General features: G+C 42.6%; 1 protein-coding gene across 5 annotated transcripts in view; it reads right to left on the bottom strand.

Annotated features, from left to right (window-relative positions):
- Window positions 1–1,792, bottom strand: part of LOC105292938 (cytochrome c oxidase subunit 7A-related protein, mitochondrial) — a 32,074-nt gene extending 30,282 nt beyond the window's left edge. For 4 of the 5 annotated variants that reach the window (XR_002780683.1, XM_023531310.1, XM_023531309.1 and 1 more), the window contains exon 1: window positions 1,615–1,792. Coding sequence is in view for 4 of the 5 variants with exons in the window: in XM_023531310.1 (XP_023387078.1) it covers window positions 1,615–1,686 (72 nt within the window). In the remaining variant the exon portion in view is untranslated. The remainder of the gene's footprint in view (window positions 1–1,614) is intronic. The other variant, XM_011361357.2, reaches the window with a different exon arrangement.
- Between the last annotated feature and the right edge of the window lie 11,799 nt (window positions 1,793–13,591).

Raw genomic sequence — 13,591 nt, 5'->3', positions numbered from 1 at the left:
AGGTGGACAGGGATTGACAGCAGGAGTAAGAAGGGACCTTCCTAAGGTCGATGTAATATTCTATAATGTTAATAAGAGTATAGGTTACAAAGTGTATGCATGTCAAAATTCAACAAACTGTAACATTTAAGATCCATGCACTGAAAAATATACTTTATAGTAGAAGCATATACGATAGAAATTTTCCTATAATCTGTAAAAAAAAAAAATCACTGTTGACAATTCTTTAGACTTCCTCACCAATTTGGTTTCAGTGACACCAATCTTGGATTGTTCTTTTGATATCGATTTTCCTCCTCCACTCTCCCTCCATGTATCTGTAGCCTAATAATATTCCCATCTTTCCTCCCTATATACTTCTGGGTAATCTTATTCCCACCACAGATTCTACTACCACCTATGGGCTGAAGATACCCAGGTCTAGTATACTCCATATTCATAAATCCGGCTGCCACCAGACATATTACAAGCTCAACATTTATAAACTAGATCCTTAATCCCCAACTCCATGCCTGCCTCAAAACTTGCCTTTCTTGCCCTCCATTATCCTAGTTAATAGCACATCTAATCTTAGATTGAAATCATTCTTAACTATCCCTCCCCTTGGGCAAGTTGCCGTGTCCCACAGAAAAAGGAGTTAACAATGGAGCATCCTTTACACATTACCTGAGCCCCTTACTATTCCAGTCTGCGTATCTTATCAACTCTTCCCACACCACTACGAGGATGAGAAGTAAATACGGTGATATCTCAGACTCAGCTTCTGAAGAATAGCTACCACTTTATCCAGTGTCCAACAACCGCCAAAGCCTACTAATCACTTGACACACACCTCATTTAATCTGTACTACCGCTGCCCTGAGCTCACAATAAAGCAACTTGATCAAGGTCATAAAATAAAGCACCAAAGCCAGATCTGAGCCCAAATTAAATGTATGGGTCTCATCTCTACGACACAAGCTGGAAATTGAAACTCCAATTGGCAAAATGAGTGATATCCGAATACTTTTCAGACAACTCAAATAATAGGCATCCGTCAACCACTTTACAGTTAGGAAAGTGTAAGCTCGTTGCATGTAACTGTTCACACTCACCGGGGCATTTCAAGGAACCCGTTAATTCTCCCAATTCTGATCATACAGCCTCTCCTCGCCCTTTGCCTTCCTTCAGTGCCGTCATCCCAGCTCTCCAATCTCGTGCTTGAATGAGGCTGCCTTTGAGCTGCGGCAGTGGGTGACAATGGGCATTGAGGAGACCGAAAGCCAGACCTCCTTAAAATGGGCAGGACCTAATTTCAGACTCGGTCGGGTCACATTCTGGGCCCCGCAGACCCCACGAGCCACCCCATGACCCACAAGCAAGGAGCTCGGGGTCACCTTGACTCCTCCTGACTTCCAGGCCCAACTTCCGCACCGAACCAGCCCCACCGGGGGAGCAACTAAAGAATTGGGAGACTCTATGGCCGCCGTAAGTGGATGAAGAAGGACGCCGGGAGGTGCGGGGCGAACTAAACCAAAACGCAGGCAGAAGCCTCGCTGGCTCCGGCGCCGCGACTGCCTGGCGCAGAGGCTTGGGCCGCCACCACTGTCCGAGCCGGCGCGGCACTACCCGTACCTGTGGCGTATAAGCGTTGGAGGCCCATGCTCCTGCCAATTTCTGCGTGAAGCCACTAAATTTGTAGTACATGATGCCCCGTGTCTGACTTTCCGCAGCCGCTACCTGCGCGACTGCCCCAGAGAAGGACCCTGCCTTCCCGGCGGTCGCCCCCAGGCTCAGCCCAAGGACCCTGCGCCAAGAGACGGGCTGCCCGATGACCGCCTAATTTAAAATATGCCCTCTTAAGTCACATAAGAGAAGGAAAAGCCAGGTGCGCAGCGCCAAGAAAGGAGAAATAGTCTCTAAGAGAGAGCGAAAAGCCACTGTAGTGGGGTCTTTAGAAAATACGAGGTTACCGCTTTGCCTATATTTGGAGTAAGGCAGTGCCAAGACGCCCTAAGAAATGCGCAAGCGCCCAGCGCGCCGGGGCCTGAGGGATGTGCGGGGGTCAAGTAGGGCGGACTCTGGGAGCGTTCAAGGAGGGCGGGACCGGGGAAGTGGGAGCGGGAGGGTGGGGCCGGGAGCGGAAAGGCGGGGCGGGGGGCGGGTGACTAGTCTAGTGTGGCAGGGGGAGCCAGTGTTGCAGGGCTGCCTCCTGGTTCCTTGGGTTGAAGGTTTCTCTTTCTTTACAATATTTAACTTGCTCATAGTCTTATTTCTTTCCTCCCGTACCTACCTCCTCGTACGGAGTCAGACTAGGAGTATCGACCCATCGGCCGGGCTCCTCTGGCAACCTGGGAGTTAGGAGCAAATAAAATTTGAAAGCACCTACTAACAGCTGTTTGGTACGAGGACTGTTAAGGGTTTCACTCCAATGATATAAAGATATCCTGGGCTTTGTGTAGAAAAAATACACCTAAAACTTGAGGCACCGGATGTAAATTTTTCAGTTTTTCAGAACTATTTTTTACTCTTAACCTGACTCATCCTTTTTCTAGCCTCTGCCCTTTGAGATAAATGAGGTGGGGAGGTGAGGACAGTGGACTAAAAACACTTGAAAAAATTGGACCTTGAGCCTGAAATGTTCAGGACTACAACTTTCAGTTCAAGTAGTATTCACTCCAGTTCAATTTAAAAATGTTTTTTGAGCCTCCACTATGTTCAAGTTACTGTATAAAAAAGAGTATGCAAGCTTCCTATCTATAGGCATGAAGCAAGGCTTTTCTTAGCTTTATCATCTAACCAGAAGTTTTCACAGCATATTATAGGTTCATTTATAGTGCATTTATGAAAGCATGTGGCAAACTGATGGGTGATACTAACACTTTCCATAAATAAACTCATTTAATCTTGACAACAGTCCTATGAGTTAGATGCTATTATCATTCCCATCTTACAGTCCAGGAAAATGAGGCCTAGGAAAGTTAAGTATCTCGCCCAGGTCATCTATTAGTGGCAGAGCTAGTCATCTGGCTCTAGGGTCTGTATTCTTAAGTACTACATTATAGATAAATAAATATAAATCCATTCTGAAAAGAGGAAGCTGAGTACACCAGAGCTGGGGCATACACCAGCATCTCAGCTTTGTCAAGTGTAAGCCTAAGAGCCCCATGTGCATGTTCAGCACTACCAATGCTCTGTAGAGCAAAAGTTTCAGCTTCTTCATATGATCAGCCAATCCAAAGGCGCTGTTTATACAAAATAACATTGTGATATAATGAAAAGAACATACAATTTGGGTTTGATCGCCATTTCTTCAAGGCTGAGTGATTCGTAACTGGTCATTTCCATTTTCTGAGCCTCGCTGTCTCTGCTATAAAGTAGGAATCATCATTATCATAATATCGCCCCTCACCGGTTCAGTAGGTTATAAAGCTTACGCAAATATTACGTTGCTGATCTTACTTTGAGTCATTTTACTTTTTCATGGTTCTGGGCTATATGTAAGAATCTCAGTTAACTTTTCTTGGTTACTCTAATTTAAATTAATTTAATTAATGAATTAATTAAATGCTGGAATCACTCAAACCAAGAAAAGCTAATGAGCTTGCTAACTCTTGGGAAGGAAAGTTCTTTCATAGAGTTTAAATTGAAAAAGAAATTAAATGATTTAGGACAGCTCCCTATCTCCATCTCACTGTCTTCTAGACATATTTTGGACGAAGAAAGTAGAGAATGTTACCCAACTTTTAGCAGCACCAAGGTGTACCAGCTTCTTGAAATATAAAGGTGCCTGTCAACACTGGTTATTTTCTTAAAGTTTCTGCCATCTGATTTTAGATCCTGCAAGACATAAATTAAGAATCCTGAAAATGTTACAACAGTCGGGCTGTTCAGTGGGAGATAAAATGTCAGTAGCAGAGTGTGGGTTGGGATGTCACATGGAGTGGCTGATCAGAGGAAGATTTTGTCTCATTTCCCAAATAAAACGCAGCACGCTCTGACAGCACTAAAGCATCCTATTCTCATTCTTATTTGCATATCCCACCCAACATCAAAGTATGATCTTCCTTTATATTATGATCCCTTCAGGTCGTTCTCTAGATCCAATTCTGAGGGGAGGTGACCACAATTCACAATGTAGAGAAGCCTGTCAATCACCATATGATTTGCGTGAGTGCAATGCCAGCCTGGCTCCAGTGAATGCAAATGCTGCCACTTCTCCATTTACAAGGGCTGTGTGCTAATTGGCCTCTGGCAGGCCTCTCTGTGAAAGCACTTGGGAACGGATGGAAAACCAATATAAATTTTAAATCGGGTTGTACTGAGCATAGATAGGAACTGTCTTCTTGTGAAATAGTTCTTAATTTTTTTTAATTCTCCAATTTTCTCAGAATTGACTTAAAAATTTGATGCTTGATGGGTCTGACAGAGTTAAAGTGTGTAGGCCCTGTAGCAGCTGAGATCATTGTGGGCTCATCTTTCTGATTCCTTCAATCTTTCCTTGTCCTTAGAAGGGCCCATATATCACCTGGCTTTGGTGTCACAAGTTGGAAGCAGAAATATGAGTGAGCTAATTTAATGCAGCAGGCATCTCCAAGAAGCCCTGCTTTCTCCCTCTTTACTGTTTCTTTGCTGCCAAATCTGCAAACTGAAGAATTTTCCTAACTTAGGGAAACACATTTGTGCATGTGGATTCTGCCCATTCTAAGGTAGTTTCTGTGATGGAAAACAGACTATAATAGTGTCATGTTACAGTGCAGTGTTACCTTTTTTATTGTGGTTTGTGTCTACCCTCTCTTTGGCAAAAAGGAAGGTGAGGGAAAACATTTTCCCCAACATTTAAAACTGTTGGTAATATCCCCCAAGAAAAGCACCCCCAATAAAATATCTTAAAACAAAATAGAGAGCTACACCCGCTTTAGATGCTCAGAACAATGGCACCTGTCGTGCAATTATTTGGTAATTTTCCTGTGGCAGAATTAGAAATCTCAGCTGTCGTTTCTTAGTCTTTTTGTCAAACAAAGCCCTATCTGGTGTGGTAATATTAAGTTTGTCTTTGAACCTGCAATCTAGATTCTATCAATATTATTAAAAAACAATTAAACCTTTGTTACAGAATGATATTTTCATAGCTAAGGAGCTGAGGATCTGAATGGTGCTTTTCTCAGCCAAAGAAGGGGAAATGGCAGCTGGGACTGCAGTTTCTGGGACAGCTTTATTGCAGTGTGAGATGAACATATTGACATCAACTCCCTCCTCTGACCTTCTCATTGTTGAATGTCAACATGGTGTGTGAAGCTGGCTTACTTTTGCTGCCTGCTTTCCGTTATGTGCAAGTCAAAAGCACATCCACAGAGATTATGGATTTAACTCAATTTTGACACATCACATTTCGTTTCACTGGTTGAAAAAGGCTGAGGTATGAGTCATAATTTATTTTAAATCGTTTCAAATACACTTAATTATGCTTAGAAAAAAGTTGAGATCCAGTACAAGAGTCACGCAATTTTACATTAACATCATCTATAAAAATATAGTATATGCAATGTTGTCCTATATATAGAATGAAAGATTAGCAGTGGCCTTCCCCAGTTTGGGGTCGTCAGAAGGTGGTTCCTCATTACTGGAGATTCTCACTCTCTGCATCACGTGTCTGCAGTACTGGAATATTGTACAATGAGCATGTGTGACTTTTGAATCCATATACTCATAACTCAAATAATACAAAATCCCCAAAAGGCATAAAAATTAGAATTGTAAAAATGTTTCCACATTCTTATATCCCAAATTACCAATTAATTTAGAATATTCTTTAATCACCCCCTGTGCAGATGTGAGAAGCCTATTGAGTGATGGTCTCCAAGTGTTAAGCCACAGGAAGGGTCAATCAAGGGGCTCTCTGTCTATCAGAGTTAACACTCCAGTGGTTCTTCACCAGGCTGCTGCAGATATGAATGAACGAACAAATGACAAAGGAACATCATCTCTACACATTGCTGTGAGAAATAAACAACCATCCTGGGTAATTATTTACATGATTATCTTGATTCCATGAAAATTGGTTATCAAGTGGAAAAGGAAATTAAGAACCATACACTTGGGTTTCAAGAAGGTGAATGTTGATGGATCATTTTCTTTTGAGGTAGTAGAACTTTTTGTCTTTGGAAAAACCTATTGAACTCTATTCAGTATCAATACGTAGGCTGCTCCATAGCCATTGAAAGTCCATACGTCCAGATCCTAGCCCTGCACTAGATTTGTGAGCTTAGACTAGTTTCTTAACCTCTCTCAGCCGCAGAATAAAATTTTCAACTTAACAGGGTGATTGTAAGGATTAAATAAGATATGTACTGAAAAGATAAAAGAAAATACATAAATATATGAACGTCTATCTGGAAATAATATTCAGTAAAAATAGTAAAACTGGATCTATAATCACTGATAGAAACCAAAAATTAATTTAGCATGATATAAAGCATTAGAATCATAAGTCGATTCGATTTTCTGTTTGTGTAGTGTCACCTGGTTATAATAAACATAGTAACCTAAAAATCTTTTCATTTCCTCAGTCCCCAACCCTTTGCCCCTTTTGCTCTTCCCTCTCCCTGTCTCCTTTCCCCAAGAGTAGTAAATATTAGTTTGGACCAGAGCTGTCAGGTAGAAGCCAGCATGAAAACAGCTCCCAAAGACATGGAATCTATCTTTAAAGCTCAAAGGCCAAAGAGAGGAGTTGAGTGTCCCATTAAAATAATAGCCAACATTTTAGCATCCATAGTAAAATAAAAAATGACATCACTTTCAAATGCCAGATCTATAATTTTACTGGCCTCTTCTTCCGCCTCAGATTCTTATACAGTGGAGATTTGGCATTTCTTTAGTTATGCTACATAGAAACTCAAAGTCACAGCTCTAACTTCAGATCACCTTCTGAAGAGGGTGACAGGTACGTGGGCTGTAACGACAGACCAGCCTGGGTTTGAATCCCAGTTCTTCCTACCAACAAGCCCAGTTACCTTGGAAAAGTTACTTCCCCACTCTGCTTCTTAGAGGTGAAATGAAGGTTCTGAATCACAGGATTATCAGTGTATTATGAGAGATTCATAAAGTACTAACCCGTGTTCACTAGTACCTGGGCTCAGCATACCAGATGATTGCAGAATGGCTGACTTGGAGAGGAGGACTGGCAAGGTCAGCCTGAGTCCTCTTCTGAGAAATGGACAGGCCTGTGACTATCACTATTATAGTCTGGGAAAGAAGGCCATGGTAAAAAGGGTAGGAGGAAGTTATTACTCAGGGGAAAGTGTCTAATAGAAGGCAAACCTCTCCCCTTAAACAAAGGGGGTGGGGGACTGGAGAGCATAAGACTTTCCCAAAACCACAGCTGAGAAACTCAGAAAGCCCAAGTCAAGTGGCATTGGCCCTGAGCCTGGCATCCCCCCAGCCAAGCCCCGCCCTCCAATGACTCTGACACAGGAGAAGAATTTGCTAGAGCACCAATCCAAACAACCCAAAGCCTTCCAGTAAGAGACTTAATGTTGAAGCCTGGCTTTCTCACAGTGGGAAAAGCTGGGGGGCTACATGATTATTGGCTTTTTTAATTGTGCGATCGTCACATCTCATTCAACTCCCAAACTTCCAGGCTACTCTGTCCTCTTTCCTGGCGCCCACTCTTACATCCTAACAGCCTACGGATGGATATTGGAGAATGACTGCCTCTATTTTAATTTAACTCACGGTAAAGGTAAAAATCAAATCAAGGTGTTGGTGTTTTCTCCCCTGAGCAAAAGCAAGTACTCTGCAAATACACGTAACCTTGTTTCGGCACAGATGTCAGGAGGAGCGCAAAGCCTGTAAATCTGCCCAGGCAGTTCTGTTCTTGAATCATTAAGAACAACCGAGTGGGTGGAACGAGAACATGAAATTGCTGTGTGCACTCATGTTTTGTTTATGGAGCAATCATTTCTAGATGTGTTTTCTCTTTTTAAGAAGAATCTTTTCTGTTTGCCTTTTAACACCCCACCTTCCTTCCTGTCCCCAGCTCTCCCACACCCAATAAAAAGAAATATTGAGAGCTTCATAAAAATCTCCATAAATTTAAAGAATAGGTTACATTAAGTGTCTCTCTAAACCAATTCTATTTACCCAATTGAAATAAACGTTTTAGTAATATGAATAACACAGGTAACAATTGAATTTGAACGTTGTGTATTGTTTAAAAAGCTCGTAACAACTGCTCCCAAATCATAAAAATCACTTCCCTTTTTCCATCGTTGTGCAATGAGGACCTTGTTAACCCAGTGAATTGAAAATTCTGTGGTGCCAGGAATGTAAAGTACAGCATAGGGAATATAGTCAATAATATAGTCAATAATAATGTAACAACTATGTATAGTGTCGAATAGGTATTGGATTGCAAACTATGCTGTACACTAGAAACTAACATAATATTGAATGTTAACTGTAACTGAAATCATTTTTAAAGATTTTTTAAAAGGAAAGTTCCATGGTGCTAATTCTCAGCAGGATTTAATTAGTGGTTTATGCACCTGCTGCAGAAAATTACACTTAACTTCACTGTGCCTCAGTTTCTTTATCTGCAAAAAGGGCACAATATCACTTTGTGAGGATTCAATGCTTAGAACATAGTAAGTACTTGTTGAACTGTAGCAGATACTGTTATTACTAACAGCGGTAAGGGCCAGGAGAAGGATGGAGAAGGCTTTTACCAAATCCTTTTGTCTGATACACTCCTCCCCAACCTCGGCACAGAGCGCAATACCCAAGAAATAGTGGCTCTCAGACTTATCATGAGGATAACAACCCCAGCTGTGCCTACCTCTAACTTTACCTGCTTGGCCACTGCCCCCCACACTACCCCAACTCTAGAAGGGATGTATGTGTGCTTGTTGAACTCTGGTGCTGTGTGTACCTTCTGGGTGTGTCTTACTTTACTGTTTCTTTCTCTCCTTGTTTTCGGCTTCTGGGCTTTGTCCTACCTGGCACACACCCCCAAGACACGTTCTCTGTGGCACATCACTGCAAAGTCCCCTTGTTTTGGGTAGCTGGCTTGCTGCTAGAGGCAAGAGAATGGTGGCATTAGGTGCTTTAAAAGAGGGAGAGATTGCATTAAATTTTCTCTCAGGAAAATGAGCTTGGCATTTAAGAAAATGTTCCATGGAACAGATCTAATAACTTAATTCCATAATAATTTCTCTTCTGCCTGCTCTACTTGCAAGGATTCTTTCAGAAATAATAGAATATTACTACTTTTCAATAGGCTAGTGAGACTGCATTTCCGGAGTGCTTTCATCCAGAGATGGGGTTTAAAGACTTTACCCACAACACAAGCAGGTATAGAAAAGCTTCCCCAGCCCAGAAATGGAAAGGGGTTGGGGGTAGGGGCAAAGCAAGACCAGGGCCCACCCTGGAGAAGGCCTAGGAGGCCCCTTATATGCCATGGACTTCCACATCCTTCCCTCCCTAGGAAGAACCACAGAGGTACTTTGCCTTTTGTTCTGCAGCCTGTCCAGCCAACATTCAGTGTCGAGAACAAGGTCTTAATTACAGGAATGCTAACTGGGTCAGTGGGCCTTTTTCCTTTAAGATTTGGGAGTGCTGGGGGCTGCCCATCCCCAGCCGGGCCACTCCAGGAGCTGGTCAAATTAGAGAAATGAGAGTCACAGACTTTTCCAAGAGAGTTGGAATGCTGTCGGTCAACCAACACTTAATTTCCGGTGGGTCGTAAAAGTGCCATTTACCCTGCAAGCTTCAGGGCCAGCAGCCCGGTAGGATTCTAAGTTAAATGATGCAAGAATAACTACCCTTGGTGAAGATTTTGTGCTCCAGAATTTAAAACAAAGCAAAAAAGACCAAACCTACTTTTCTATTGATTGCAAATATTGCAGAGAAGAACTCACTTTCATTAGATTTCCATGACGAAGCCATGTGTAACCTGAGTTGGCCACAGCCATTTAGCAGCACCCCATGGGCACGAATGGAGTTTTGCCTTTATAGCCTGAGCAGGTTGCTCAGGCCGAGTTTTAGCCACTTTGACACCATCTCACTAATAATAAGGGAAGGGGTCCCCAGGGAAATGGGTGGAGTCAGACTGAGAAGGATCTTTGGTAGCTCCTGGGACAGTTGGAAGGGGGACAGCAGCGGTGGCCCTGACACAATGTTGGCTGAGGGATGGCCAGATGCTGGTCTGCTGCCGTCAGACATTTATACTCTTTCCTGGGCTTGTAGACCTCTGATTTAGAAAATCAAGAGGAACTTTTTATGTGTAAGAAGGGCCACATAAGAAAGAAACAACTTCATGTAGCTATGTAGCTGGGGCATTGAGCGGTGGGGTCTGTGTGTGTTAGGGCTTAGGGAAGAAGAGATTTGCGGGGGGGCAGGGATCTAAAGTGTTTCACTGACTTATTATTTAAATTACTTACAAGATACAAAAATACTATTCAATAAATATTACCCCAAAATGCACAATTAACTTTGATAATAAATGTAGATTAGCAGTGCAATAGAACATTCTACGGTGACAGTAACATTCACTGTCTGTGCTGGCCATGTGTGGCTATCAAGTACTTGAAATGTGGCTGTCACAACTGAAGACCTTAAATTGTAATTTTATATCATTTTACTTTTAATTTTGATAGCCACATACAGCAAGTGGCTTTGGTATTACATAGGTTGAAGGGAATCAAGGTGGGAAAGAGAAAAGACAGAACGACAACTTCCTTTTCTGTCCAAGTCCTTAAAGAGGGAAGTCCAACTCATTTGCTAATGAATTCAGGCTGCAGGAGTGAAAAAATAATTTCAATTTGTATTGAAAATGCTTTAACGTCTGTCTAAATATTGAACCATAATAGCTTCTCTTTTTCGTAAGTTTGGTGGGAAAAATATCATTTTATGCTTCTGGAAAATGGCAGTGCCATTTTTGAAATGTGCCCATCATTTTTAAAATCTCTGTCTTCTAGCCACGTAGAGCTATTGCTAATGAGAGGTCAGGTTTCCCACCCTGAATTAGACAACCACGCCATCCGACAGTTCACTGCATTTCAACATTTCTGCTTGTGAAGTGATAACTTATTCCTCTGAGAAATGTTTCACATGCCACTGACTGTGGTTCAGCAACCAGCTCATGTCCTGGATCTGAGTGCCACCCCCGGGCCTGGGCAAATCCCCTGAGGATGAAGTGGCCTCTGCCTACACAGACAGTGGGCACCAGGGAAGAGACAGTACATGGGTCTCCCTGCTGCCGCCATCCCCTGGAGCAAGCTCCCAGCGGTCCCTGTGAAGCAGGCTCTGAAGTCCCGGCCTCACCCCTTACAAGGGGCAGAAGTCAAGTAGAGGCAGCACGAGTGAGGTGGAACAAAGGTGTCTCAAGAAGGGCACAAGCTGGGAAATGGGATAAGAGCGGGTGAGGCTCTTCTAGTTAAAAGCAAACAACTGAAAGATCCAGTAAGTCCACAGCTTGGAGCCTCGAGTCTGAGCCAGACGATAAGCTTTTAAAAATCCATAAAGCGCAAACACTGCACAACAACACTCTCTGATGTCAGAGCTCTGCCCTGGGCCTGTGGAAAGCACCAGGGCCCCTAAGTGGTGGGGAGGGTCATGGGATGTCCCAGCCAGCTCTCTGATGTGAAGAGTGCAATTAGGCTGGCCCACGAGATGGGGGCCTGGGCAGGAGGCTGAGCCAGGCCTGCTTGGTTGATACAGGTTCCTAATGAGCAGGATAAACACTATTTGGGACCATTTGCTGTGAAATGGACTGGGGTGTATGAGAAATCGGCCTCGTATGAGCAGAAAACACACACGTTGGCAGAAAATAATGTGCTGGAAAGTTTTAAATTGAAGACGTGCCGTTCTGAGTGTGCAGAGGCGTTAATGCTTATGTAATTAATCATTTCATATTTGAAGATTGGGATTTTTTTCCCTTTTAATTAATTAGCCAGTAGACTCATTATAGTACATTTTTCATGTCAAAAAGGCAGTGGATTCTAAGAGAAGGGAGGGGGGCCACAATGGCAGCACTAGTGACATAGTGTGCTGTGAAAAATACAGGGAACCACCATTGTCTCTGCCCAAAAATTCCCTTTGGAGGGACTGGGACCCCTAGAAATGCTTGGGATTTATCCAAGTCCTGTGAATGCAAGACTCCACTGGTGCTCACTTTTTCAGAATCTGCATTTCGCCCCTTACCAAGAGTGGTCTGCTAGGCCAATAGATTTCTCCTTTGTTAGAAAAAAGGTCTAGCACGAGGGCTAAAGACCGGGCTCTGAAGCCAACCCCTCTGGGTTCCAGTCCTGACTGTACCTTCTTAGCTGGGCATTTTGGGCAAGTCATTGAAACCTCTTCGTGCCTCAGTTTCCTGCTCTATGCAATGAAGATGATAGTAGTACCTACCACGGGGTTGCTGAGAGAAGAAAATAAAATGATGCATATAAACTGCTTACTTAGGTGCCTAACGCATATTGAATGCTCAAAAATAGTTAGATTGTATTACCAGAAGAGATGCACTTTGTGGAACAGAACATCACCCTTGATGACTTCTTCACAAAGCTGAGTGTGTGTGTGTGTGTGTGCGCGCGCGCACGCACACACACGTGGTAAAATATACATACATAATGTAAATTTAACATTTTGACCATTTTAAATGTATAGTTCTGTGGCATTAAGCACATTCATATTGTTGTGCAACCATCACTACCATCCATCTCCTGAACTTTTTCATCTTCTCTCACTGAAACTCTGTACTTATTAAATAATGACTCTCCATCCCCCTACACCCCAGCCCTTGGCAACCATCATTCCACTTTCTGTCACTATGACTTTGACTACTCTGGGAACCTCAATTAAGAAGAATCACACAATATTTGTCTGTTGTGATTGCCTCGTTTCACTTAGAATAATGTCTTTGGGTCGCAGCCCTGTTTTAGCATATGTCAAAATGTCCTTCCTTTTTAAGGTTGAGTAATATTCCATTTTATGTGTAGACCACATTTACTTCATTCATTCACCCATCAATGGACACTTAAGTTGCTTCTATCTTTTAGCTATTGTGAATAATGCTGCTATGAACACGGGTGTGTACAAACATCTGTTCGAGTGCCTGCTTTCACTTCTTTTGAGTATAGACTCAGAAGTGGAATTGCTGGATCACATAGTAATTCCATGTTAATTCTTTAAGGAATCATTATATCGTCTCCTACAGTGACTGCACCATTTTACATTCCCACCAGCAATGTACAGGGTTCCAGTTTCTCTACATCCTAGACAACACTTGTTATTTTGTTTGGTTTTTTAATAGCCATCATAAAGGGTCTGAAGTGATATCTTATTGTGTTTTGATTTACATTTCCCTAATGACTAGTGATGTTGGGCGTTTTTTCATCTTCCACAGAGCTTTTTGATATCAAGTGCAAAGGGAGAGCATGGCAGAAACTCCTGGGTTCTGGGCACAAGAACTGCTGAGAGTAGGGGAATAAAAGTTTGTCTTTCTATCAAGATAGGTAGATAGATGATAAGCGTAGAAACAAAAGTCAAGCTCTGGGATGGTGGGAGGATCTTCTCTATTCCTATGTTACTTTATATATAGTTTCATGAAAAGGGA

The sequence above is a fragment of the Pteropus vampyrus genome, unplaced genomic scaffold (genome assembly GCF_000151845.1).
Source record: "Pteropus vampyrus isolate Shadow unplaced genomic scaffold, Pvam_2.0 Scaffold66, whole genome shotgun sequence".
NCBI lineage: Eukaryota > Metazoa > Chordata > Mammalia > Chiroptera > Pteropodidae > Pteropus > Pteropus vampyrus.
Note: the sequence above shows the minus strand (reverse complement) of the source record. Positions and strands in the feature narration are given on the sequence as shown.